The sequence below is a fragment of the Podarcis filfolensis genome, assembly GCF_964270895.1.
Source record: "Podarcis filfolensis genome assembly, chromosome: 10".
Lineage (NCBI taxonomy): Eukaryota > Metazoa > Chordata > Lepidosauria > Squamata > Lacertidae > Podarcis > Podarcis filfolensis.
In genome coordinates this window covers 44,226,456-44,254,232 of record NC_139612.1, presented here as the reverse complement: position 1 = coordinate 44,254,232, position 27,777 = coordinate 44,226,456, and the positions used below count along the sequence as shown (strand labels likewise).

General features: G+C 44.1%; 1 protein-coding gene across 4 annotated transcripts; it reads left to right on the top strand.

Annotated features, from left to right (window-relative positions):
• Positions 1-1,737: 1,737 nt before the first annotated feature.
• SEPTIN3 (septin 3) lies at positions 1,738-26,650 on the top strand. Of its 4 annotated transcripts, none has more exons than XM_083573788.1 (11): positions 1,738-2,026; positions 4,806-5,754; positions 14,482-14,673; positions 16,005-16,133; positions 17,602-17,683; positions 18,332-18,469; positions 19,270-19,387; positions 19,509-19,604; positions 20,511-20,607; positions 21,979-22,030; positions 22,302-26,650. In XM_083573788.1, exons 2-11 carry the CDS (start codon positions 4,830-4,832, stop codon positions 22,435-22,437), a joined length of 1,965 nt encoding a protein of 654 aa, XP_083429914.1. In that variant the 5' UTR covers positions 1,738-2,026; positions 4,806-4,829; the 3' UTR covers positions 22,438-26,650. The 4 variants fall into 4 exon arrangements, with proteins under 4 accessions (XP_083429914.1, XP_083429913.1, XP_083429915.1 ...); XM_083573787.1 differs by having other exon boundaries at positions 1,745-2,026; positions 20,508-20,607; XM_083573789.1 differs by lacking the exons at positions 1,738-2,026; positions 4,806-5,754 and adding an exon at positions 7,547-7,965 and having other exon boundaries at positions 20,508-20,607.
• The last annotated feature ends 1,127 nt before the right edge of the window (positions 26,651-27,777 follow it).

The window sequence follows — 27,777 nt, the reverse complement described above, 5'->3', positions numbered from 1 at the left end:
ATCTTCCTCAGCAAACCTGCCATGCTGCAATCCATTGGAATTCTTACAGGCTTGCACAGAAACAAAGGTTAACTTTCAAAGAGCGACACTGGTGCATTTAAAGTGTTGTTTGTGCTTTCTGATGAATTGGGAGCTGCTGCTGCAACACACCGCTTGGCTAATCACATCCCACTTTCTCCCCTCCAGCGGCGATACTCTTAGCTGCTAAATGGATATAAAAATAAAAAACATGACAAAAATAATAAAGAAGAATAATCCAATAATTATAAGCAATTAGGTAAGGGGTTGCCAATCTTTTGGGACCTATGGGCTCCTCTACAAGCTGGAGAAACTGCATGGCCACCCAGCATACAGCACTACCTATTCTTTCTATTAGATGTACTATAGAGTGCTTATTTCAAGCCCACTTTCAATAGGGGGTAGGGGTGGACTGTGGGCACCACAGAACACATCTGTGGACACGTGTACATGGACGTACCGGAATCAGGACTTCCGAACTAGATCAAGAACAAACACATCTCAAGACTGAAAATAACATTCAGGCACTAGTGGTGACCTGGGACCAGATCCATCCCCTCAGGGTTGTTGTGAGGACAAAAGAGAAAGTGGAGAGAAACATACACGCTACTTTGAGATCTTGGGAAGAAAGGTAAGAATGTAATTTTTGAAAATGACTGCAGAATTATTTACAGATAGGTAGCCGTGTTGGTCTGCCATAGTCAAAACAAAAAAAATTTTTTTCCTTCCAGTAGCACCTTAAAGACCAACTAAGTTAGTTCTTGGTATGAGCTTTCGTGTGCATGCACACTTCTTCAGATACACTGAAGAATTCTGCAGAATTATTGTAATGGTAAGCTTGAATGGAAAGATTCCAAAGGAGAGAAGCCCAAAGTCCTTTGCCGTTTGGTAGCGTTGTCTGAGAGGCCTGCGGTCCCACCTCTCTTCTCTTCCCTTAGCCTGATGGAATGGCTGCTGTAGATGATGATGATGATTTTATTATTTATGTCCCACCCATCTGACTGGGTTTCCCCAGCCACTCTGGGCAGCTTCCAACAAATATAAAAACATAATAGAACATCAACCATTAAAAAACTTCCCTATAAAGGGGTGCCTTCAGGTGTTTCCTAAAGGTTGTATAGTTATTTATCTCCTTGACATCTGATAGGAGGGTGTTCCACAGGGTGGGCACCACTACCAAGAAGGCCCTCTGCCTGGTTCCCTTTAATTCACTTCTCGCAGTGAGGGAACCACCAGAAGGCCCTCGGAGCTAGATCTCAGTTAAGATGACAGTTAAGAGCCTGATGGAGTTAGTCTTTAGCAGATGGCAACAACAGACACTCAAAACCTGGAAAATGCTGAACAAGACATCTGAATATGGGGGTGGACTCATGCTAAGCCAACTGTGACCTTGTCTCCCTTTCCTTTAAGCCTTAGTTGCTGCTGGATTGCAAAGCCTGCAGGGCAAACTTGGGAGAGATTCACTCTCTTGCCTTGTCCAACCAAGTCTCCATTATGCATGCCAGATCAGCTTGCTCTATATTGTTATTTCTGAAGTGTTACAGAAGATGGATGTTGCACGATGTTTGTAGTTGTTGACATGGTCATGTGCACTGAGACCTTTAGAGTCCACTCGCCCCTGCTTTTTATTTCCTAGTCAGGGCAGTCGATGAGTGCTCTCATTCAGTGCTCCTGCCCACTCCTTCTGGCTTCTGTGTCCAGCTCCAAGTTCTCCTGGACTCTCTCTCCCACTTACTCTCTTGCAGAGGATGGGAAAACACTCAACAGTTCAAGAGAAGGGATAAAGAAAGAGAAGAAACTCATCCCATTCACCATGACGTCCAGGAAGTCTGGAAATGGATGTTCCTTCTGAAGACTGATGTAGTCAAAACATTTTCATAGAATTAACTGTGATCTGTGGGTTGGAGAGCAGCCTGCCTTTGAAAGGTTTGGATTTCTTTTAAGTTCTGGTACACCAAATGGTTGTTTGTTGTGGACATTCAGCTGCTTTGCACCTACATCGTTCCAGGTAAGCTCCTGGTGTGTTCTTTCAATGTAAGAATCCTCTCGGAAAACAAGAGAAAGATTAGAAAAATCAACAGCTTTTATGAAGTGATTATTCTTGAAACAGTGCTGGTTGGCAACAGGCAATAGTTTTTAAGAGAGCTGGGAAGGGCATCCTTCCTGTACTAAATAAACATATGCTTCTTTTATCTCATGGTCACAGGGGCTTTGTGGGTGTTTGAACACTACAACACCCGGTCAACCTTGTTTAACTACCAGAGGGGAAGGTGGGTTGTGAGTGCACACACCACAATAATCCTTCCCTTATACAGTTCAGTTTTACCTTTCCCAGAGTATTGTCTGTCTCCAGCTGCAGACTTTTTATATACAAATTGGAGCAAGTGGATGGATAATAATGTTAATTTTCATATATTATATCTCGCAGCAAGGATTGCAAACATCTTTCTATATCTTAGCAGGTTGTGAAATTATTTAAACAATAACAATATTCTGGAAAGGTGGAGAAATTTATCTCTGTGTGTCCTGGGCGGGGAACATTTCGGGGGCTGAAGGCATTGCACTCATGGAAAATTTGAGTGGGGGAGCTAATTCCAGTAGTGGGCAGGGTCAGACCCACGACCAGCATCAGACCCACACACATTCACACACCCTTAACACACCCACACACCATTACACACAAACATCTCTATTTCCCATGGAAACAATGGCATATATTTTATTCTTAGTAACAGCAGTTAAGTTTTGCTTTCTATTTTTATAGACTTTAAATACTAATAAAAAGCTTGCTAAACATGGCTTTTTAAAAAAAAATCTGGTTGTGCAAAAGGCAAAAAAATGTCAGTAATTCTAGTGCTTATTATATGTCTTAATAGCTTTTTACAAAATGTCACAAAGCAACTTATGAAATATTAAGAATGTAAATAATGTAAGTGCCCATCTGAACTGCAAAACCCTGCATTACAGCTATTCAACGCCTCAAACTTGGCACACTGAAAATTGCTTACAGGGAATCGCAAAATGAATGGAAACTTTGTTTGTTTATATACATTGTTTAAAAAAAATGTATATGACTTCTCATATTATAATATATCAGAGTGGTGTAAAGAAAACAAAAGATAAACATAAAATATACACCATGTGTTGCATCCAACTGAATTCTACGCAGAGTAGATCAACTGAAATTAATGGACATAAGTTAGCCATGCTCATTAATTTCAATGGGTCTACTCTGGGCAGGACTAGCATTGAACACTGTGCCAAAACTAATACTGTTCAAATGACAGTTCAACACTACAAGTTGATCAGCAGACAATAATTCATTAGGAAAAGCTCACACAAGTAAAGAAGGATGGTATTACACATGCACCTGAAAGAGAGGATCATTGGGGCATGCCTTGTCTCTAAAGGTATAAAATTGCACATTAAATGGATTTAACTCTGAAAGCCTCACTACTGGAGGACGCAGGGTGCGTAGGGAATGGTCTCAATGCCACCAGGAGGTCCTCTTCTATGAAATGTGGTGGCTGGGCAAGAGTCTAAGGAGAGAGGTGGTCTCTCAGGTAGAATAATAGAATAGAATAATAGAATTGTAGAGTTAGAAAGGACCCCAGTGGTCATCTAGTCCAACCCCCTGCAATGCATATGCCAGTCTGGATCACACCCACCCACCCCTCCATTCATGCCATTCATAATAGTGTGCCCGGACACTGAGGTCCAGTGCTGACGGCCTTCTGGCAGTTCCCTCGCTGCGAGAAGCCAAGTTACAGGAAACCAGGCAGAGGGCCTTCTCGGTAGTGGCACCCACCCTGTGGAATGCCCTCCCATCAGATGTCAAAGAGAAAAACAACTACCAGACTTTTAGAAGACATCTGAAGGCAGCCCTGTTTAGGGAAGCCTTTTAATGTTTAATAGACTATTGTATTTTAATATTCTGTTGGAAGCCGCCCAGAGTGGCTGGGGAAACCCAGCCAGATGGGTGGGGTATAAAAAAAAATTATTATTATTATTATTATTATTATTATTATTATTATTATTAATTATTATTATTATTATTATTATTATTATTATTATTATTATTATTATTATTATTTGGCTCTCACTCCCAGGAAAGTAATGAAGATTCTGTCAAAGGCTTCATAGAAATTTTCAGATTTTTAACTTTTTAAATAACTGGCTTTGCAGTATATCGAGAAAATGTGGGATTTCTTCCTCTGCATCACACACCATACAGTTAAAGCACATGACCTGCGCCAAATAATCCTGGGAACTGTAGTTTGTTAAACTTGACGGGAATTGGAAAAAATGCCGAGAGCCAGTGTGGGTGCAATAGTTAGAATGTCACACTAGGACCTGGGAGACCAAGGGTTCAAATCCCCACATGCCCATGAAGCTCCCTGGGTAATCTTAAGCCAGTCACAGCCTCTCAGCCTAACCTACCGCACAAGGTTGTTGTGAAGATTAAATGAGGAGGCAGAGAACCATGTATACCACCTTGAGCCCCTTGGAGAAAGAGGTGAATATTAATGCAATAAAAAAATAAATTGCAGCTCTGTGAGGTGTAAATTATAGTTCCCAGAATTCTGGGGTGGGGGGTGGGTATACTTCAAATGTATCATGGGTATACAATCCTCATCTCTCAAATCACATTGGCCGGGTAAAGTATTGAGTATTTTGTTGCCAGGACAGAGCTGCTGGATCGAGTTGCTTTTTTATTTTCATTTTACAGAGCTGCTGCTGCTGCTGAGTGCTTTGTATCAACCCTTCCTTTGGTTTTGTTATTTTAGGAAACACGGAAGCAGCAAGTGCCCATGATGGACAAGGACTTTGCTCCTTCCCCACACAGGACCCGAAGATGTATTCCAACCTTAGGAGCCTCATCCAATCCCAGCCGCATCCCAGGACACACGACTCGCTCCCTTGGAATTGGGGGGCTCTCGGCTCCCAGCCCCATCTTGAAAAAGGAAGCCTGCCTCAACTCCTTCAGGCAGCACCCCACCAAACAGCTCCCTTTGGCAAAAGGCAGAGGGATTCCTAAACCTCAGTCGAGGCTTGGGCCCCCAAAGCCGCCTCGTTGCCCTGATGGGCTCCTCTCCTCATGCTCAGCTCCTTCTGCCTCCCAGTCTCTTCAGTGGACAGCAGCCAATGGTTTGGAAGCACGTAAACTAAGCTCTCTCTCATTTACTCTTCAGAGGAGCACCAATGCCCCTCCAGCTGGCCGGCAACTCCTCTCACATGCTATGGCAGCAAAGAGGGAGTTCCAGAAGGTTCCCTTCCAAAAGGAAGCATCGGGAAGGAGAGAGGAGTTGCCTTCACCAAGCCATCTGCCATTGTCCGGATTACAAACCTTGCCCCAAAGGGTAGCTGAGAATTCAGCTGATATGCAAACCACTCTTTGCCTGGAAGACAGAAATCATACCTCAGATGCAGGCATGCCAGGTTCCCAGAGACGTTTGGCCCCTGCTAGCCCACCACCATCTCCTCCCCCTCAGCCACTTCCTAAAACCACAGAAGATCCCACAAATTCACCCCTGGAAGAAACGGTTCAGGAGGACTTTGCTTCTAATGACAGATATGGCATCCCAAAAGGCATCGATGTGCCCCAAGGCTTAGCTGAATCTGGAAAGATGTTACTTCCCTTCCCTCAGGAGTGTCTTGAGGAGCATGCTCTGAACGGCAACTGCTTCATGGAAGATTCCACAATGTCTCCTGTGACAAATACAACTGGGTTTGAATGTAAGTCCAAAAGTGGTGTCTTGTCATGTGTTTGCTGTGTGTATGCAGCGTGAGGGTTTCTCTCTTCTCGACTGCTGATGGGCAAGATGCAGGGACTTAACAGGGTATAATGTGTCATGAGATAATATTCTGATTCTATGTTGTTTCATCAGTTTGCGTCAGAGTAATGCAGATTACTATTATTTTTCCATATGATTCCAGTTCAAGCTGGAGAAACCCCAGTGGAAGTGAATATACAAAGGTGCTTTATACTGACATTGATCCATGTAGGCCAGTTCCATCTGCTGCAGCTGTCAGTCACTCTTCAGACATCCTTCCAGCCCTGCTAGCTGTCAGGCTCAATGGTATAATGGTGTAGGAACCAGGCAGGTAGGGGGAGCAACAGTTCTGGGCCTTTTTTCAGACCCAGAGTGATGATGTCATTTGCCAGCGTTTCACTTGCTCTGGCAAATGAATGAGGTAATAACAAAGCTTTCAAGTGCCATCTGCCCCAACTGCAATAAAACATGTCTCTCCCGTATCGGTCTCTACAGCCGCAGCAAGTGCTTTAACTCTCCAACAGTTTGACTTTACCCCGGTGGCTCACTCTTCCATTGTCTCTTGAAACAGGCAGATGGCAACACACAAGTGACATCACTGTTGGTTACAGATTAGCACAGTAGGAAGCTCGGGAATGAAAGGAATAATCCAGTAGAGGCTGGATGCTTCCTTCCTTTGTTGGGGTTTCGACTGTTTCATGCTAGCAGTTTAAAGCACAACACTTCTTTTTTTTTATTTACAAGATCGCTTGCATTTCTATTGCAAAGCTAGAGGTTGCATTAAAGGGGATGCCATGATGAGCTCCTGCTCTTTGGAATTTACCACGACATCCCTGGTCTGTACTGGTGGTCTGGAGGCAAATAGGCAGTCCAATAAGGATAAGCAACCTACAAGCAATTCAAAATGCATTCACATTGAGGTGCCAGGCCAGTGTCATCAGTGTCCCCTCACATCAGAAATTGTGTACCTACTGGCTTCTAGCTTCCACCAAGACCACACATCAAATCCATTGTCTGCATCCAAGTCCTATGACACCATTTCCTGGACATTTGCTTGAGCACTTTTTCAAAGGGCATCCATTTCCCCACTTTTGTGTAGGAAACATTGTGCGACTGTGTGAAGATTGCACGAGTGTGTATTTATATTTCCCTGTGTGGTCATGGCTTCCCATGCAGCAAAATCCAGTTATGAGAACCACTTATATGTGGGTTATGCATTTTATCTTAGGTGGAAGTGTTTTTCCATTAGTTGCCTTCTGCAGACCTGCTTCCCAGCTCCCCGACATCTCCAAGGCATTTGTGCTTTGCCGTGACAAATGCGCAGAGACACACACAGATGTAGGTGCCTAAAGGCACCGGGAGAGACATCCTGTGTGTGCACTATGCACACTGACACAAAGACAGATTCTCCTTGCCTGGGCTGACATGCAGACCGTTTCTGGCAGACACGCTGTGCCTCTACATAATGGGTTACTGCTTCTCACCATTTCTAAAAATGCATGCTGACGACCGTTTTAAATGGGGTCCAAGTCATAGCCGCATGAATGCTTGCTAGCGAAAGACCCAAATATAAGATGAAATGCCTAGATGTAGGCACACACTTTCCTCATTTCTTTGGCAAACGCTGCTGCCTGATGAAAGAGTTAACAATCCCTTTTCATGAAGTAGCTTCTTGTCTCTAGAGATGCTCAGCAGACAGTGGCATATGAAAGCTGCCTGGGAACAGGGGAGGAGAAAGGAGGGCGGAGAGGCAAGGAAGAAAGAGTATATATGTGCGGCGGGGAGGGGACAGTTTTCTGGCTTCAGCTAACCCATTTATCACAGCACCTCCCTTCAGGAGCCAGCACACATTTCCATGCCCACCAATCCAGTCAAGGTCTCCCAGATGCTTGGATGATCCAGCCCTTGATCCTGGGAAGAGAGGGAGGCAGAGTCTGGGGGAGATTTTGCAGGGATGTTTAATATTCAGGTCACGTGAACATGGCAGTGGCGGCATCAGCATCTCTGGTTATCTGAAATATCCATTGGAGAAGGAAAAAGGAGAGCGAAAGAGAGAGACACATAGGGAGAAGAAAGAAAGAAACGCAATCAGACTCTCAGAGGCAGCTTTTAGGCAGAGGGAAGTGAAGAGAAGGATCATATTCCAGAGACAAGGAAAGATTCATGTTCAAAGGTAGGTGGTCCATGAGGATGCTTGCATGCTCTTATGGGTCTGGCGGGGCTCAGAGATGCAGGAGGGATGCTGAGATCCGGCACACACTCTCAGCTCAGCAAGACATTTGGCGTTTGGCATGGAGACTGGCACAGGCACTGCTAATCTTGCAAGGGAGGATTGTGGAAAGGGAAAGCAGCATTTCCTGCTCCTCTTCTTCCATCTGGTGTCAAGGGGGAGGCAGGCAGGGCAGCTGCGATGGTGCATCAGAGACACTGGGGCTTTTGTGAAGGCGCACATTAATTCCCAGCTGGCTCAGAGGCGTGAGCTGCCTTGCAGCTGGCTTGGCTGTTGCTGACCGCAGGCGATTCTTCCCTTTCAGTGGCATGGATGTGTGTCATATTGGAAACCTTGCTCAGGCATTGTGGAGTGGACCACGGGTGGGTGATGGCAGGGAACCAGAGCTGGGTGGAGAGGCCGTTGTCTGTGGGCCTTGACTGGAGTCCTGTGGGATAACGGGTGGGGAGAGAAAGTGTCAGGGCTGGGGTGGGGTGGCTGGGGAAAGGAAAGCAATGCTTGGTGAAAGGGGAAGAAGGGGTGTGGTGATGTGGGGGCTGGGTAGCAGGCACAAAAGGGCTGTAAATTAAAAGGGGGAGAAGGGTAGAGTGGGAGGCTAGAATGAATGAATCAATGAATGAATGGATGCAGTGCTAACACAGTCCTGTGTTAATAGCAGGAGCTGTCATACAAGGGAATATGCCCGATATCAAATAGCTGCAGCTATTGTGGCTGTGTGCACACCACACATTTAAAGCACCCCAGCCCAATGCTCATGGGAACTGTAGTTTGTTAAAGGTGCTGGGAATTGTAGCTCTGTGAGGGGTAAATTGTAGGATTCTTTGGGGTGGGGAAAATGTGCTTTAAATATTCTTTGAGTGTATGGTGTGTGCACAGACAGCCACAGTTGTAGGTGGAACAGTTCTAGTCATCTGAAAAAAGAGTGCAAATGTTTGAACTACACAGTCGTATGTGGTTGGAGCAAATGCCACCCTGCCAGTGGAGCCATTTCATGGGGACCTGGGCAGTAGTCTTATTCAGAGTCAGACCGTTGGTCTATCTAGCTCAGAAATGTTTACCTTGGCTGGTAGTGGCTCTTCAAGGTCTTGGGTAGGGGCCTTCTCATTGCCTACCTCACTGGACTCCATGGGCCTTGATTTGGAGTAAGATATTTATAGGGTTACCTGAATTAATCTTTTTAAAAAGGGTATTGGATTCACATCCTCATGGAAGTAGCATCCTTTGTGAAGATACATGAACCTTGCTTCGGATTATTCACAATCAGCGTCCATGTATCTTCTCAAAGAGTGATTCCCTTCAGAAACATTCTCTGCTTTGTCAAGAGCAGCCTTTTATTATGTTCCAAGGTTGGGACTTAGGGCTCATCCACAATTCCGCTCACCTTATTGCTTTCCCCTGGGAAAGCTCACTGAATCAGAGCACACATCAATTGGGCTTCTTCTGAATTGATGTTTGCTCTGATTTAGCATTGAAAATTGAGCTTCCAAGGAGAAAGCAGTGGGGAGAAGGCAAAACCGCTTGGATCCATGCTTTCTAGGCATGGGATGAGCAGAAGTGTGGAAGATCCCTTGGTGCTGAAAAACAGATCTGCTAGCCAAAGCTTGGTGAGTCTGCACAGCTTTGTGCAGTTGTGACCTACTTGAGACTGGATTGTCTGAAAGCTACCTTCCCCGACCTGGTTTTCTCTAGATGTTTTGGACTACAACTCCCCTCAGCCCCAGACAAGATGGCCAATGGCCAGGAATTATGGGTAGGCCAACAACATCTGAAAGGGCACTAGGTTGGCCTATCCAAAGTTGTTGTTTTTTTAATAGGATGGGTGTGTGTTGGAACAAAGGTCCTCTCCCCGGTGTTCTGGAAACAGCACCTGTATCTTCTCTTTGTTTTCTTATGACAGAGGGTTTAAAAAGACTGCTAACTAGAAAGCCACATGCAAACTATTGCAATAATAATAGTACAGCTCTCAGGGGAGGTATGCTCAGTGCGTTCCTTTTGAGGTCCTGTGTGTGGGCGCTTTCACAAGCTGCAGTGAAAATGGAGCCAGATCCCCACTGAAGGGCAGGCAGCAGAACTGGAGGTGTATTCGATCAAAGCTGGTTATTATTTTGCTCCATAGAGTTACTCAGACAAAGGCAAGGAAGGCAAGGGGTGGAAGAAAAGCCTTCCATATCTGGACTGTAGAAAATAATTATATCAGGGGTTATTGCTTTAAAATAAAGTTACTAATTATCATCTGGCCCTAAGCCAACAAAAGGGCTGCTGCAGATTCTAGAGATGTGATTAAATGTGTTGACCAGAGGGAATATACAGTTCAAATTCAACTAGCCCAATTATCAACTAACCCAACCCTTGGGCAGCAAATTTCATCAGGGTTGAAAAATGTTTTGCAAAGGAGAACAATCCTATTTTTGATACTATCCTTAATATTTTTGGTGCCTGAGGTGGAAAATCCAAACAGTGTCTTGAAGATGGCAAAAATATAAAAGCCTGCTGAATAAATGATAATTTGCTACCCCAAGTCTGGTGCTTGAAGCAGGCCACTTTGGCCTGTTTAAGGGTAGGACTAGCCCTTCCTCATTTTAAGCTGTAATTCTGGCAAGACAAAATGTGTACCTTTATAAAATTTACAGATCACCCAATCATGTCGGATTATCAGTTTGGAATCCTTGTCTCGGGGCCTTCTGGGGTTTTGCTCAGAACTTCCATACGGGGGTGGAGCAGAGAGGAGGGAAAACTCCAATTTTGGCTCCTTTCTACCACCCATAATTTACCAAGACAAACAGACAGAAGGAAATCCTCTCTGACTCCCTCAGACTCTGCTGTTGTTGCTATGCTGGTGCTATGGAAGGAGGGGACACGTAACTGAAATTCTCATTTGCACAGCAAATTGTTGAGGCAACAGCAAGATTGGGGCAACTACCGCTGGTTCGGGGAACGGCAAGGTAGAGTAGTGTGGTGTAGTAGTAAAAATGTTGGACTATTGCTGGGGTGACCCAGGTTTAAATCCTCTTTCCTCGGTAAAGCTGTTCCTAATTCATCTCGAGCCAAGGTGTGAACACCTTTGCATAGGGCAAGACATCTGGGCCTCATCAACACACCCCTGGTATGTGCAAAAACAGAAATGAATTGAAGCTCCACAGCTAGGGGGCAAAGAGCTGTGAAATGCACCCAAAACCCAACAACTTCACTGTCTGATGGTGGTGATGCGGACACCTCTTTAAAGGCATTTGCAACAATTAAGGGACCAGCAAGCACCTATTGTAGGCTCAGCAGCCACCAGTTACCAGCACCAAGTAGAAAACACTGTACCAGATTCCAGAGAATGTAGAGGAAGTTTTTTTTCAAAGGAGGGCAAGTTCACTGCAGCAGGGAGATCCTTGGCCAGGCTTTGCCTGAAAGGAAGAGGAAATCTTGGCAGAGGTAGAATAGATTGGAATTCTAGGCAGCTATTCAGAATAAGAACAGTTCCAGTCTAAAGGGCTGTGTGGTTACCCAAGGGATGCTTGAGAACAAAGAGCTGCGTGGTCTACCAGGAACTGGCATGTGGAAGGAAGAGGATCTGGGCCTCAGGGATGCTAAAAAATAGTGCTGATCAAGACCACTTTGGGGTATGCATCTCAGCTTGTGGGCCTGTGTGTTTTCATCCCACAATGCTTTGCAACAGGTGAGCCACAATTAGTGCCTGTTGACACGTATTATTATGTGTGCATATTATGAACATGTGTTAAGGCAATCCTAAATAGAAGAAACTGCAGTTCTTAGGATTGGGCTGTTGAGAATGCAGCACAAAATGGTTTAAAACAAAAAGGAAGGAAGAAAAAGCAGCAAGAGCTTCTCATGTTTTGTCAAATTGCTGGAGGTTTTCATAGCCAGCAGCAGCTTCAAGAAAGCTCTAAAAAGACAACAGGCGCCTCAGGGGATATCCCATCAGTACAAAAATCACAAACCGATTGTGAAATGTTAAATGAGAAACTTCCAGTGAAGGAGAGGTCACTTTGGCTCTCACATCCTTGATCCGGAGCTTGCTGATTCTTGGAGAAAAACCTGGGTCACAAGCCATCTATGAAAGCCCAGCTGCAAATTCAGTGGAAATGGCATTTAGAAGTGGTGGCTGCTGGGATAAAGGAAATAATTGGGGTATATCTTCTTCTTGACACTGAATGTCAGATAAATGAAGGTTGAATGATGTGTTGGATCTATCAAAAGAACTCTGAATCATCACCATGAAAAATCAGCGATCATGAATGAGTGCAATCCCATTACTGCCATGGATTCATTGCAAGGCCATGGGCAGTAGCGGTAGTCATGATGCTGTTATGCTTTCAGGTGATAAGTGCTTTGCACATATTATACTGTAATCCTAACATTAACCCTATAAAATCGGCCAGTATTGTTGTCCTCAAACTTCAGATGAAGTTCCAGGTTTGGTGTCTTCTTCTTGGTCTCCTCCCACATCAGAATAGACCTCACTGACCTTGCCTGGCAGTGGCAGGAATGCTATGAGGAGTGGCAGGTGGTTTGGGACCACCATGTAAATTTCCCAAAATGCCTCATGGTTACACCACACCAGGTGCATTGTGGGAAATGGAAAGAGCAGGTGGCTGCCAGACTCAGCTGCCTGTCAGGTGTGTGTGCGCAGGCAGAGAGCACAACAGGCATCCACATAGTGCTGGGCTGTGCCAGGACCCTGGCAGCAGCATGAGGATGCCACGTGCTTCACTGAGGCTGTGTTTTGTTTAAGACCACCTAGCAAGTTCATGGCAAAGATGAGATTTGTAGCACAGTCTCTTAGGCACAACACAGTGCTGAGGTGTTTCTGAAGGGCTTTCTCACCCCAAGAACTTGGCACCAATACAAAGCACTAGAGGCTGCTGGCTGTTTGACACAACTGGGCATTGCTGTTGGTACAGGGTGTTCTATGAGTGGGTAGGACCAGTTTCTTAAAGAGTGTGACAGTCTCTGTGCTGGAAAGATCCCAAAGCACTTAATTCTCATTTTGGGTGAAAAGATGTCAGTCTTAATCACTCCCTTCAAAGGGGATTTTTATTTTTAGTGGTGAAAACTTCAGCAAAATGGGCCCTTTGTGTTCTGGGAGAAAGAGGTATTAGATACAAACTAGGGACTGGATTGAATGGGAATGTTTGTCCCTTGGATCCTTACCATTGTCAAAGCAAAGTAGTACCTTTGTCTAGTTTTCCTAAGGAGTGCATGGATATTCTGATGTTTCGATGAGAATTGCTGAAAGGTAATCAGCTGTGGTTTATTAAAACCTTTGAATTTCAGCTGCTTTGTGAGAGTGGGGGGAGGGACCAGGGACCTGATTCTGCAAGGCCCTGTTTTAGTATTTGAAGGATTTTCTGTTTTCAGCCTGTTGCTATCCACCACATGTAGTAGGGGATGCTGTGGACTGCAAATCAACACTATCAATCAGTAAAAAAGGAACTGTTGTTACCATGATGTGATGGTATTTCTCACTTGTCAGCTCTCATGCAGGGTGCTGTACCCTACAGGCCTGGCATTAGAGTTTGGTGGGCCCTTGGCATGGTGCTGCCGCCAGGCTCTGTGCCTGGTGCCACTGCTGCGCTGCCAATGTAGGTTCCACTTCCCACCACAATATGTCACTGCCATGGCCATGCTTCATGGGGCAGACAGCCCTGCCATGCATCAAATGGCTCATGCAATGACAAGAAGATAATAACAGAAGCACATCTGCAAAAGCACAAATGGATAGAGAGAAGGGCCTTTGAGGAGGAGCTGCCTCGATTTGTTCTTTCCTTTCCCAATGGAAATGAAAGAGACCTAGCATTTTTCTATGAAATATACTGTTGTTGTTTTTTCTATATTTTTTATTAAATTTTCTGTTTTACATTTTAGAATATTCATTTAAACGGCCTTAAAATATCAGTGACTTCCCCCTTTCTCTTTCCATGGTTCATTTTGCATAACATAAATCCCTGCATATTTTATATAAATTAAACCATTCAGTATTCCATTATTACATCCATCAAAACTTATTTGCACTGTTGAATTTATCTTAATGCTGCCCACGTTTTCAAATATACACAATTTTCCTCCATATATTCAATAAACATTTTCCAGTCTTCTTTAAATGTATATTCTTCTTGTTCTCTTATTCTATATGTTAGGTCTGCAAGCTGTGCATATTCCATCAGTTTAAATTGCCATTCTTCTTTAGTTTGGACTTCACTCCTTTTCCATTTTTGGGCTAACGAAACACAGTAGTGGCATACATAAATAACCTTTTTTGACACCTGTGAATTTCCGTCTGAATTATCCCCAACAAAAGGACTCTGGTTTTTTTGGGAAAGTACTTTTAAACATTTTTTTTCAGTTCATTATGAATTATTTCCCAATGCTCTTTTACCCTTTCACAGGTCTATCACATATGACCTCATTGCATGAGTAAATATACTGTTTATTTCCTCTCTCCACTTGCAGGGCCAGTAGATACCAAGCCTGAAGCAGCCATGTCTGAGCTGGTGCCAGAGCCGCGGCCAAAACCAGTTGTGCCAATGAAACCCGTTGGTATCAATTCCAATCTGCTGGGCTACATTGGGATTGACACCATCATAGAGCAGATGCGCAAGAAGACCATGAAAACTGGATTTGACTTCAACATCATGGTTGTCGGTAGGAAGGGTTGGCTCCAAGGATCTTGGGAAGGAAGGCTTTGCTATGAAGCCAGGGGGCTAAACTGGGCATCTAGTTAATCAGCTTGATTGCTCTTGCGTGTCTGTTTTTAAAAAGTTAATAGCCAATGTGGTGGGGAGGACAGCTGGACAGGGGTTGTGGTGTAGAAGGGTATGTTTGAGTGTGTCTAGAAACTAGTCTCCTGTTGATATTCGTTGCTCCACCCACGTTTGCTTCTGGCCCCGCCTACCACTGGCATGTGGCCTTAGAAGGTCGCCCAGAAGCTAGTGAATCTTCGGGTTGAAAAAGATTCCCCGTCCCCAGCACAGAGGAAGGGTTATAAAACCCTTTCCCCTCACAATGGTTCAAATTGCAATCTGACTCCACAACATGCAATGCAGGCAACTCCCAATTTACATGAGGGTTCCGAAATCACGCATATTTGAAACACCATGGGAAAAGTCTGCAAACGCCCTCTGGAAACCTTCAAAAAACTCTCAAAAAACTGACAGCACTTACCAGACTGGCAAGAAGGATGGCAAATTCACCAAAGTCTACTACAATCACTCCAAACTTTTCTCAAACTCCAAAGCTCCACAGGCTTCATCAGTTGGTGCAAGGGCTCCTAGGATTGCTAAGTGCTGTTTTGTGCCTTTTTTCCCTTTCTGGGCTCTTTCAGAGCCATTTTTGCCATTTTGGCATGATGCGTGTGAGCGTGGTGGTGCATCAACTGGACATGCGTAAATTGGGAGTTGCCTTTAGAAGGAAAGCTGCCATTAACCTCAATACAGTGGTACGTCGGTTTTCGAACATAATCCGTTCTGGAAGACCATTCAAGTTTTGATACGTTCGAAAACTGAGGCTCAAAGGGCAGTCTGCAAATTTAATTGAGAAAACTGAGACACACCCAGCGGAAGCTGTTCGACTTCTGAGGCGCATTCAGAAATGGAAGCATTTACTTCTGGGTTTTTGGTGTTTGAGTTCTGAAATGGTCGTCAACAGAGACATTCAAAAATCGAGGTACCACTGTACTACCACTGTTTAACAGCATGAGCCACGACCTGAGACAAACACGGCCTGTGCACAATCTGCATGCCTGCCTTGCCACATCTACCATCACAAGAGCATCTCAAGGAAAACCTTCATTTCATTGGGAATGACTGCTTGTGCTCCCCATTGTCTGCTGATAGCCAAGCCGGAAGCCATCGTCCTGATGAGCTCTTACTTTTACACCAGCCAGTGCCTTCTCAGCTCCCAGCAGCCGGGCTATAAATGGTTCTGCTGACTGGCTTGAAAAGGCTGTGGCGAATCCTGTATGCTTCTTTTAACAGGCCAGAGCGGACTGGGCAAATCCACACTTGTGAACACCCTCTTCAAATCTCAAGTCAGTCGCAAGTCTTCAGGCTGGAGCCGCGAGGAGAAGATCCCTAAGACAGTGGAAATCAAGGCCATTGGGCATGGTAAAATTGCCTAACGTTTACATCAAATAGAGTTTTCAGGAGAGGGAAAGTAGACTTGGGGTGTTCCAGGAAGTAAAGCCCAGGCTGGCAGAGGCCTAGGAGATGTCCATATGTTGCAAAGGACTTGTCTTAATGACACCTGAAGGATCAGTCTGGTCCAGTGCACAGTCCAGTGTGCCATCCCTGCCTGTACCATCTCCAGGAATCTCTGTGGGGATGGCCTGACATGCATAGCCCAAAACTGCATGGCCAAATTATAGATTTTAACTGGCTGATCAACCGTTCAATGTTGGCCATGTTGTGACTGCATTGGGAATGCTGTCCCTGCATGGATGACTGGGAATGGCAGAGGCAGAGAATGCATATTGCCTTCATGTGATGAAGTCCTTTCAGTTGTTGTCTGAATTGGTCCAGAGTTGCTACAGTGAGAGTGTCCATACGGTGACAGAATATGTGGACACTCACTCGGACTAGCTTGAGGTTCTGTTAGAGTGTCCATGTGTTTTACAGAGGACAGTCTAAGAAGTGGTTTCAAAAGACAGTCAACTCTTTGGAAGTGTATAAGATTTGATGAGATGTCTGGTCCAAGTCCAGTTTAAGGATGAAAGCTATAGGAAGAAAGAGCAGGCCGCCTTGGAGTTGTCCAGCAGCAGTGAGCACTTGGGAAGCAGACTGAGCAGGCCCATAGGTCTCCTGGTTACAGTCTCCCCCCTATGATGAGATGCAGTGTATTGTATTTATTTCTAAATTTCCATCTGTACATATAAATTAGCATATCCCAATTGCATGGAAAACGGTGTCCTCTTTTAGTAATAGGCCACCCTGGAATCAATAGGCCACCCCAGGATCAATGCGTCTAACCTCTTGGACTTGAGGATATGTCCTTCTGGACAAAGACATGCCCCAAATTAAAGATCCACTTATAGGGCTTATCCACACTTACCTTTTGCCCTGGTCTCTCCAGGCACAGGTCCGTGCTTTAAAGCTCTGTGTCCGAGTACCCTTTTTTGGCCCTGGAGCTTTCCATGCAAAACCCGCTTTATAACTGAAGTACAACAAATGGCAGTTTGGGTTTTCCAAAAAAAGAGTTCTCAGAGATGCAGCTTCAAACATGGACCATGACTACAAAGAGCAGTGGAAAGGAAAGTGTGGATAAGCCCATGCTGGAGAGGTGCCATACAGAAACAGGCCTCTGCTTGGATCCAAATTTATAGGGTTTACCCCCCTCTGTCGTCTATTGGGGATTGTTGCAAAGGGTCCAAGCTCTGTTGTGCTCCCCTTCCACCATTGAGCTAGATCTTGTAATGTCCTAGACCAGGAACTTTATTTCTACAAGGGCCACATAGATCTACACGTTCAAAAAGAGCCTCTCCTTTCCTCGCTCAGTACCATGTAAAGGCCTTTATGCTATCATCTCTATAAAAGTGTTCAGTTTTGGGGGAAGGTAACTGTAACATTTCTCCCCCAGTTATTGAAGAAGGTGGTGTCAAAATGAAGCTCACAGTTATTGATACCCCTGGATTTGGTGACCAGATCAACAATGAAAACTGGTGAGTGTTTTGTTCCTTCGCTGATTCTCAGTCTCCTCCCTACTTTCTTTCTCCTACATGAATTAGCATAACCAGATGAAGGGAGCAGGACTTAAGATGGATAGATATTTTTTTTTGCTCTAAGGCAGACTCCTGTCCAGTGTTATTAGTGCCCAAGAACCCAAGATAGTCTGCACCATAGGGATGGTAGTGTTACCATATTTACCAGTCAAGTGCCCGCTGTGATGCTTAATACACAAGGATAAAAATAAGCTACAAAAACAGACCTTGTGCCACATTAAGGGCTTATGTTGCTCAGCAATTCCCCTAGGTGACATTAGGACCCACTAGTGGGGCTGCAGGATCCCTGATTGTTGCCAAAGTGGGGAGGAGTAGGGAAAGCATGGATCTTCCAGAACCAAGTTTATATTGAAGGATCCTCTTCAAGGCTTGGACTCACTGGCGGAGGAATGGGGATGTGGGGGGTGCAGTCCACCCCAAGTGTCATCCCTGAGGGGGGTGACATCGCCCCCCCGGGATGCTCTCCGCAGGTGGCACCCCCATGGAATGCTGACCGCCTCACCTCCCTTGGACTACTGACATTGCAATCTAGTTTCCTTGAATATGAGATAAAGGTATGTCTACCTCTTTTCTCCCTGACCCTCCTAGCTGGGAGCCCATTGAGAAATATATTAATGAGCAGTATGAGAAGTTCCTGAAGGAGGAGGTCAATATTGCAAGAAAGAAACGGATCCCAGACACGAGAGTCCACTGTTGCCTCTACTTTATCTCCCCCACAGGTCACTCGTATGTATCTCATCCGTTCTGGTGCATGCCCATAAGACCGGGAGGGAAGGGGAGTGGGAGGGCCCTGGGGTGCTAAGTGAACAAAACAGGGATCTCCACAAACTACCTGGCACCATGTGCAGGGTGCACAAGTCTCCCCTGACAAGCCACACAGCAGACCGAGGTAATGATGGGGTAGCCATGGGGCTGCACAGTCCTAATAGTAACTGGTATCTCTTCCAATTTTGTGCCATAATGAGAGTGTGCTATGTCGGACGTCCCTCTAACGTTATTGATGAAAATGGAGTTCCAGAAAAGAACATTTCAGCCATTGCTTGTCTATTCCTGCCCATGTTCATAATTGGCAGGAAGCTCCCATGAACCTATATTCTTAGGTTCACACATGCATTGTTATGGTTTTGCCAGTTGTTAGGAAGCTGCTACCAGTCATGATTTTACAACAAGTGTCTACCTGGCAAAATTTGCATCATCTTGTGTAATGCTCACACGAGATTCTGTACAGCAGGATGCCTTTCCACCTTGCTTCAGTTTTTTCCGTATTGAAGTCTCCCTCTTATCTCTTTATCTTTCCACTGAATGTATCCAGTGGGTTTTTAATGCTATGCCTATGGAGGAAATTAAGAAGTAGAGATCCAGAGCTATAGATGAGAAAGACTCTAGTTCATTTCCCCCTTTCAAACCTAGAAACAGAATAAAAACGGGAAGGGGTTTAATTTTGTGAATGTTAGAAGCAAGACAATATGCTCTTCCTCGTTAAAGGTAGTGGTGGATTCTTAATAGTCTTTTTTCCTGGACTGTAGCTTAAGACCTTTGGATATGGAATTCATGAAGCACTTGAGCAAAGTAGTCAACATCATCCCAGTTATCGCCAAGGCAGACACCATGACTCTGGAGGAGAAGATTGAGTTCAAACAGAGGGTAAGTATCCTGGGAAACATCCAGTAAAAAACACAAACATACAGTCCTTTAAGTGTTGTGCCAGGAATACTCTCTGTCTTTCATAGCTTTGAATTTTATTTTATTTTATTTTTCTACCCAGGTCCGCAAGGAACTGGAAATCAATGGCATCGAATTTTACCCACAAAAAGAGTTTGATGAGGACCTTGAAGATAAGACAGAGAATGACAAAATCAGGGTAGGATGCTTATGATTGTGGAGTAGATTTTCTTGTTGGAGATGCTGGGGTAACTTGAGTCCAGTGTTTTCTTCTTGGTCCTCACCATGCTTGATGTGAGTTGGATGTAGTAAAAGTTGGCTGTAAACGTTACAGCCACAATGGAAGCATAAGAAATGGATTCTTCCAACCTTATAACTGTATACATTTATATTTTGTAATTCCTGAGGTGAGAATTAAGCACTTTTGAGGGCTTAATTAAGAGTTAATGTGGGGTTCCTGTCCTCACAAATGTTTGTTTCCTATAAGTTTACATGGGACTTCCTTCTGAGTAAAAGTAAAGGTAAAGGGACCCCTGACCATTAGGTCCAGTCGTGACCGACTCTGGGGTTGTGGCACTCATCTCGCTTTATTGGCTGAGGGAGCCGGCGTACAGCTTCCAGGTCATGTGGCCAGCATGACTAAGCCGCTTCTGGAGAACCAGAGCAGCGCACGGAAACGCCATTTACCTTCCTGCCGGAGCGGTACCTATTTATCTACTTGCACTTTGACGTGCTTTTGAACTGCTAGGTTGGCAGGAGCAGAGTCCATGGGAGCTCACCCCGTCACGGGGATTCGAACCACGATCTTCTGATTGGCAAGCGCTACACTCTGTGGTTTAACCCACAGCGCCACCTGCGTCCCTTCCTTCTGAGTAAACTTGCTTTAAATTTCATTGTAAAGGTGTCAACAGTCTAGAGAATTGGAATGCTGAAAAGAATATAGCGGGAAGGGCCAGCATGCATGTCAGCTAGGCATGGGAGTTGGTAACTGGGACAGAATCAAGTATGTAGCAAGCTGGGGAGGAAACACAAGAAAGAAAAACAAGCAATTGTCCATATGTGTCACGCAGAGAAGCAAAGTCATTTCACTGTATATCTTCAGCAGGAAAGTATGCCATTTGCTGTGGTGGGCAGTGACAAGGAATATCAAGTGAACGGGAAAAGGGTCCTGGGGAGGAAGACGCCCTGGGGAGTCATCGAAGGTAAGCTGATGCTGATCCTACAGTTTCTGGCAGTTGCATTTTTAGATTGCCAATAGATTGTAGAAGCTAAAATGGCAAGGTCAACATTCCCGGCAGGGAGCCTCAGTATGGTGCAGCGAGTGTTCGTGGTAGAGATGTCTTGCTTTGTTGCCATTTGTGCTCCCTGGAATTATCAGCCACCATTTCTTTCTCCTTCAACAGAAGCTGTTTGCCCGTAATGATCTGAATGAATAAACAATGGATATGTTTATCAGAGTTGCCCGTGATGGCCCAGTTTGCACATAACATGAAACCAAACCACGGCTTAGTGCACTCCTCCCTCAGTCCTCCTCCAGGGGCTAATACATGGTTTGCCTTTGCATTATGTCCAAACCTGAGCTCCTGGCTTGTCTCCCTCTGAAAAACCATGAGCAGTAAATCAAGAACAAACCTTGGCTACAGCTTGTGGTTTGTCTGGATCAAAACTAACCATGAGCCCAGGTTTGGAAGGGAAAGGTAAACAGTAAGCCAAAGCATGGCTTAGCTTGGGTAGTGTTGGGACAGCAGGACTGGGGGAGGAAATCAGTAGCTATAACCTTCATTGCAAGAACCCACCTGCTTGTTTGTTTGCACTAAGCCATTGCTTGGCTTAGCATTAACTGAGTTAGCACACAAAATGAATGGGCCACAAATACTTTCAAGGCTGGGCTAAACATTTAAACTAATCTGGTAATGCATAAAGGTACCTAGAAAGATGGTAGACAATTCTTATTTGAGATTGTCAAAAAAGGCTTTATAGGTGTCCTGCTGGATATGATTTAGACAGCCTGCCTTCAAGCCAGCGGTGATGGGACTCAGCTATACGGGTTTTAAATGTGTTGTAAAGTGCAATATACAAATGTGACACTAGATGGCAACAGTGAGCCATGCCAAATTCAATGTATTTTTCAAAACGTTTTTAAAAAGCATTTTCACAGTTTTTTTTTATATGTGTGTAGATTCCACCATGGGGGCTGGTATAAGCAGGTATGGAGTAATGGAAAAGTATAATGAAATTCCTGTGAATTGTTTCACCTAATTCACTAGTTTGCTTAGACCAGGCATAGGCAAATTCGGTCCTCCAACTGTTTTTGGACTACAACTCCCATCATCCCTAGCTAACAGGACCAGTGGTCAGGGATGATGGGAATTGTAGTCCCAAAACATCTGGAGGGCTGAGTTTGCCCATGCCTGGCTTAGACCAAATGGGAGAGCCTGAAAAACAACAAGCAAACCATTTTTATTAGTGCTGCTTCAGGTGGAAGCTGGCCTTGATGGATTTCTCTGAGTTCTGTAATACTGTACCAGAATCACTGTTCAAGGTATTATTAATGTATTTCCCTTTATTTACAGTGGAAAATCTCAGTCACTGTGAATTTGCTCTACTTCGAGACTTTCTCATTAGGTGAGTTCGTTGGTTGTTAAAAGGTGCTGCTTATTGAATTGAAAATGACTTTTTTGTGAGATCTAAATTGGAATAGCAATGTGACGTGTTTATGCTAGAACGGATGATTGTGCTGCAGCTCTAAAAAAGCCTTTTTTTTTTTTAAAAAAAAGAGCACTTTAAAGCCATTTAAATCAGGACCTAAGGGCAACAATGAGTGCTCCTATACTTGCATAATAGACTCCCTTGTATTTTTTTCCTGTATTCTCTGTCTTTTTCTCCTACTTCTTAGGACCCACCTTCAAGATCTAAAAGAAGTAACGCACAACATCCACTATGAGACTTACAGGGCTAAACGACTGAATGACAATGGGGGGCTCCCCCCAGTGACCGTAGAAACAGAAGAAAACCATGAAAGCAACCTGTGAAGGACCCATCAAGTTATCTGCCATCTCCGAATTATAACCACTACTACCACCCCATCCCTTGATTTGAATTCAGGCCTCTCTTTGAAGCATGTGGAATATCCTTTGTGTGTGCATACTGGGGAAGAACCCCAACTTCACCCAATTGTCCCCATCTATTATTATTATTAATTATTATTATTATTATTATTATTTGAATTTTGTATTTTGCACAGCAGACTCTAGTCTTCCGTTGTATTCCAAGATTCAATTGTGCATCCTGATTGTGGGGAAAGTTGAAGGAATTCTGGAAGTGGTGCAATCTCTGGGGGTCACGAGAAATACCCCCAAGGGAGATAATGAGATCAATGTAAGGATGTTGTATGCACTGTGGTGGAAACAGAGAGCCATATTTTGGATGCGAGTTTCACAGGTCTGGAAGAGACTGGGTTGCTCTGCAGCTGTGATAGATGGTTTGTGTCGTAGGCTCAGTTCTCAGCATGGAAGCAGGAAAAATGGACTCAGACTAGATCTCGCTGACACAGTTATGTGAATTAAGGTGCAGTGAAATAAACAGGAGGGAATCTTTTGCCAAGTAAATGTGTTTCAATGTGCCAGTGTAAGAAAAAAGGAAAAAAGACAGGATTTTGGCCATTTTGGCCCATACCGATGGGAGGCAAAGTTGTTGAGTGAAAAACAAGAGTGGAGATTTGATTTGGGAGTATTAGTTTTCTTGGGGTAGGAGGGGGGGAGCATTAATAGTGAGGAACTGCTTTCAAACTACACTTTAAACATTTTTGTTAAAGTTCAAGGCCACCCTTGTCACCATTGCATATCTGATATCTTGATTCTGACTGGCTCTCAGATTTGTCAGATCTGCTCTTTTAACAGAAACATTACTGTAATAATCCTTGGATTGTTGCAGCAGCTGAGAACACCAAGAATGCAACATGTTCCAATTGTGCCTTTCCACTCTCTGACCTACTGACGAGAAGACAGCTTTCTGCAAAGCAGAGAGCCCCTCATGCTGGGAGGATTCCCCTCCCAAAGAAGATGTCTCCCTATCCATTGCACACTGAGAGGTCAAACAGCATGAAGAGGCTACTTGGGCAGAACACACTTGTCCTTGATCCCATAGCCTGGCATTCTTAACCTGACTTTGCTCTCTCTAGGCTTTCCTTGGGTGGTCTAGGAGTCAGCTCGATTGCAGATATGCTGCCAATTATTTATCTTTAGATATGTAATTTGGTAGCACCATCCAAATTCTGAGAATCACAGCCTTTGATTTTGAAAGAAGAGCAAGTGTCTAGGTTTCACGATGGTGGAGGGGGGAAATTTGTTAAGATGCATCTGCAGAAGGCTGAGAAAGCAGAAGTGGCTTGTGTGGTACTTCTGGTGGTCAGGAGGACTTACATTGACCTGTGCAGGCCCCAGACTGTCCCTGCTCCATCCTGTTTTTGTTATTTTGTACTGTCTCTCAAAGTGCCAGAAGTACTATATCTCAAAGTGCCGGAAATATCTAACTCCTTTTCAGATGTTAATTCATAAACCTGTGTTCATATTCAAAGGATCTTTCTGCCCAATATAATTTAGTAAAAAACAACAACCGTGCCTCATATTTCTCCCAGTTGGAACCAAGCCAGCTAACAATAGCAGAAGATACAATGCAGAATGTGGACATAGGAAGCCATTGGTCCACCTAGTTCAGTACTGGCTACTTGACTGCAGCTCACCAAGGTTTCAGACAGAACTCTGAGCTATAGCCTGTCCTCACTGTAGATTATGTCACAGAAATGTAAATGGAACAAACTCTGTCACCAGCTTTATGTAATCCACAGCTTGGTAGTCACAATTCTAACAGGAAACTCACCTAAAAATCAGGTTTTTTTTACAGTATTTCCTAAATCCTAAAGATTCAGGCGCTGGAGGTGTTTCCTTCAGAGTTCTATAGAATCACAGCGAGAGCTCCAGGCAACTGCATATTTTTCTTGGTTTTACAAATGGATGATATGCCATCTGGAATAGACCATTGTCAAATATCCTGAACCAGTAGGAAGAGAAACATGGAGAGAGGTACTCTGCAAGCTGTTATAGCTAAACTTTAGAAAGTTGAGTGGCAAGCCCCAATGTAACCACCAAAATCTGGTCAAGCAGGGAAATGAGGGACGTATGTGATTTTGTTGCTGCTGCAAGGGATGTTGCTTTTTGGAAATTTGGAGAGGACAGCATAAATAAGGTCCCATAACTTCTTTGAGCCTTATCACCTGTTTCTGATGGTGTTGAAATCCAGCCTATGAAAGAGCAGGGATGGTAAATGCTCCAAAGCCCTTCCAAATAGATTTTCTGCCACAGGGACCCAGATCCTGTAGCTGACATACTGTACCTCAAGGCCCACAGACCAGGTAGAACATCCTTTTGGAGCCTTGCAACATCAAAGATGGGCACTTATAGCAATATACATTTAAAACAACAATTGATTAAAGAAGAAACATTGACCATTTAGCATTATTATTCTGTCTACTAGCCCAGCTTATTGGTCCCTTGCTATTTAATCATTCTCCATTACTCAAAACATAAAACATATAGTTACCATGCTACTTGCACATTCATTTCAATAGACATAGGTGCTTATTAGCAGAGAATATTTTACTGAAATCCACTCAAACATGAGGATAGCAACTGCTGTCTAAGTTGATGCAGTGGTGATATAAGATGATAGTGTAAAAACTTTACTGTATGAGCCAAAAGACCCCGGTCTCGCTCAGACCAGTTTCAAAGTTAACTAATTACTGTATTTTACAACATTGCCACAGCACCAGAACTTTAGGACTTAGGGACAAATGATCTCATTCTTCAATACGGGCAGAATATCTGTCTGTCTTCAGTGCAGGCCCAGTCAATGAAATCCAGGTTTGCCTGAAGTTGAGGCAGGCCTTCCAATTTATTTCTGTGCATAAAATCTTTCTTTATCTAGCTTAGTTACTGAGAGGCCAGTGAGACTAGCAGGTTATAAATATGCCTAACCCTTGCATAGCTGAAGTCAAAGATGAAATGAGCTTACTGGTTTTAGCCTAGTCCTGAGAGGATTTTTGGAAACCTTTTGTGGTTTTCTGTAGCACAGCAATAATAATTGCATGGCATTTTTGATGAACAGAGGTAAAATCATTGGAGTCCTCTATGGTTTTATGCCAGGGCAGGGGTCTTTTGGAAGATTGTTTGATAAAGGTTGTTGCAGCATTGTGGTAGTTAGAACTGTAAGGTTTTTAAAAAAACAAACACATATTAGATGCTGTAATATAACAGAACCATGTGAGACGAAGTTGGGTAGTGGAATAACAGACAAAGACTCGGCGGAGAATTGATCTGCATGTGAAGGGTTGTATCCAGTGCTTTTTTTTCTTTAAAAAATGTTTAGAGGTACTCTCATTTTGCTACTCATATTGAAATACTGCCCCTCAATGAGGCCAAACTTAGATTCACAAAATGTTTAGGGGTATGCGTACCCCCAGAAAAAAAGCACTGGTTGTATCAGAGATTTATGACTGCATTATGCCAGTGGTTAGGCTTCTGTATCTGTGTGGAGGCCTCTTCAATATCATATTGGTCTGTCAACATACATCAGAATCACCAGACATGGCATGGCATCTCTGGTAGTGTTGCTTTTGTCCATCTACAGTATATCAGCTCTGTTTAGCTTTGTTGGTCTCTGGGCAGAGGAAGCCTAGTGATCCTACTGCCCTTTAACCTTGCCTATTGTGTGAGGAAAGCCCTAGCCATGGTGCTTGAATCCAGGCATATCAGCTGTTCTCTGCTCACATGCAAGCGGATGGTTGCATCCAATTCCACCCGACCTTCCTTTTATCTCACTTGTAATCAGACCACAATGCTGCTTATTTGTGAATCCTGTTTCTGTCAAGTTTTTCCTCTACACTTCTGGTGGCAAACTTGTCTAGGCAAGCATCAGCAGCCTTTTCTACATTTTTCATTGTTGAACTATACTCATCATGTCCATCTCAGCAAGCCACAGCCCATTAATGGTACATCAAGGCCATCTCACAGCCAGCAGGTTCTTTCCAGCCTTGCATTTGATGTACACCTAGGACTGGTGCACATGGTACAGCTACTACCTGGGAACCACCAAAATGTTGCTTTAAGTGAAATGGAAAGTTAGTTTTTCAGGGTTTCTCCAGAGGCAAAATGGAACATCTAGAATGTATGTGGCACTATATGTATAAATGAAATGGATGGGTTGCTTCCTACAGACTCACAATCTAAAGGGGGGTGGGGGCTCATCCAGACTTGCGCCTGCCCCATGCCTAGATAGCCCAGGCCTGAGCAGTTTTCCACTTGTCCCATGCTTCCTAGCCATGGGCCTGAGTGGTTTTGCCCTTGCCAAACTGCTTTCCTCTGGAAAATCTGCCCTTTAGCAACAAAGCAGAGCCAACGTGAGTCTGAAGAAAACCTGATTGATGTTTATTCTGATTCAGTGGTAAGGATCAGGTTTTCTCAGGTGAAAGCAGCAGGGCAAGGACAATTCTGGATGAGTCCAGGGAGAGATAGAGAGATGGAGAGAGGAGAGGGGGAAAGGAAAGGGGAAAGGAAAGGGGAATTTATGTCCAGTGAGTCACTGTATGGATTGGTATATTTCCCCATGCTGCTACACAGCTTTTTCTCTTTTTTTTCCTTTTTGAGCCTTTTGCATTGTGGGGAAAACTGACCAATCCATGTGGTGAAAGCTGTCACAAAGGGCAATTTAAAGCAGGTCCATCTCCATGTGGCAGCTGTAACATGTGCATTGCTTGTAGTCAAGGCTGCTGGAAGCCATGAATGTTTATCCATTTAAGCTATTTTTATTTCAAGCATAGTGGTAAAACTTCCAGAGTGGTAGCTTCATCCTAAATCTACATCTTCAGGCATTGATGCTATTGTCTGATGAAGGTTTGGTGCACTTGACTACCCAGTCAAAGGGAAATTATTTTCTCTCAAGATTTAGCTGCTGTGACTATAGGGCTATATTTTACTTTGTACATGGGAGCAATAGGTGTGAGGAATGCAGATTTGTTTTCCTTGGCGGAGGAACTGTGGTCTGAGAACTCCAGATCCAAGTTTTAATGGTTTTAATTTCTGTTGAACAATTTCTGCCTGCATCAATCTAAACGGTAAAATATTGTTTGTCACTTTGCTGCATAGCAAGAATAACGTTACAGTTTCACCCTCAGGCTGAGCTGAGCAGGTCCATTTATTTTAAGAAAATTTCCATTTATATTATAGCAAATCTAAATTTACATGCTATAGTAAATGCTGTCCATAAAAGGAAAAAGCAGAGATATGCGCACACTCCTTGTCAATATGGATCTTTGCTTT

Excerpts from the sequence above, each read along its gene's own strand:
- SEPTIN3 (XM_083573787.1), top strand. The coding sequence starts at position 4,830 with ATGATGGACAAGGACTTTGCTCCTTCCCCACACAGGACCCGAAGATGT. Across the intron at positions 18,470-19,269 it reads ATCTCCCCCACAGGTCACTC|CTTAAGACCTTTGGATATGG; the intron begins GTATGTATCTCA and ends CCTGGACTGTAG. Across the intron at positions 22,031-22,301 it reads CTTCGAGACTTTCTCATTAG|GACCCACCTTCAAGATCTAA; the intron begins GTGAGTTCGTTG and ends CCTACTTCTTAG.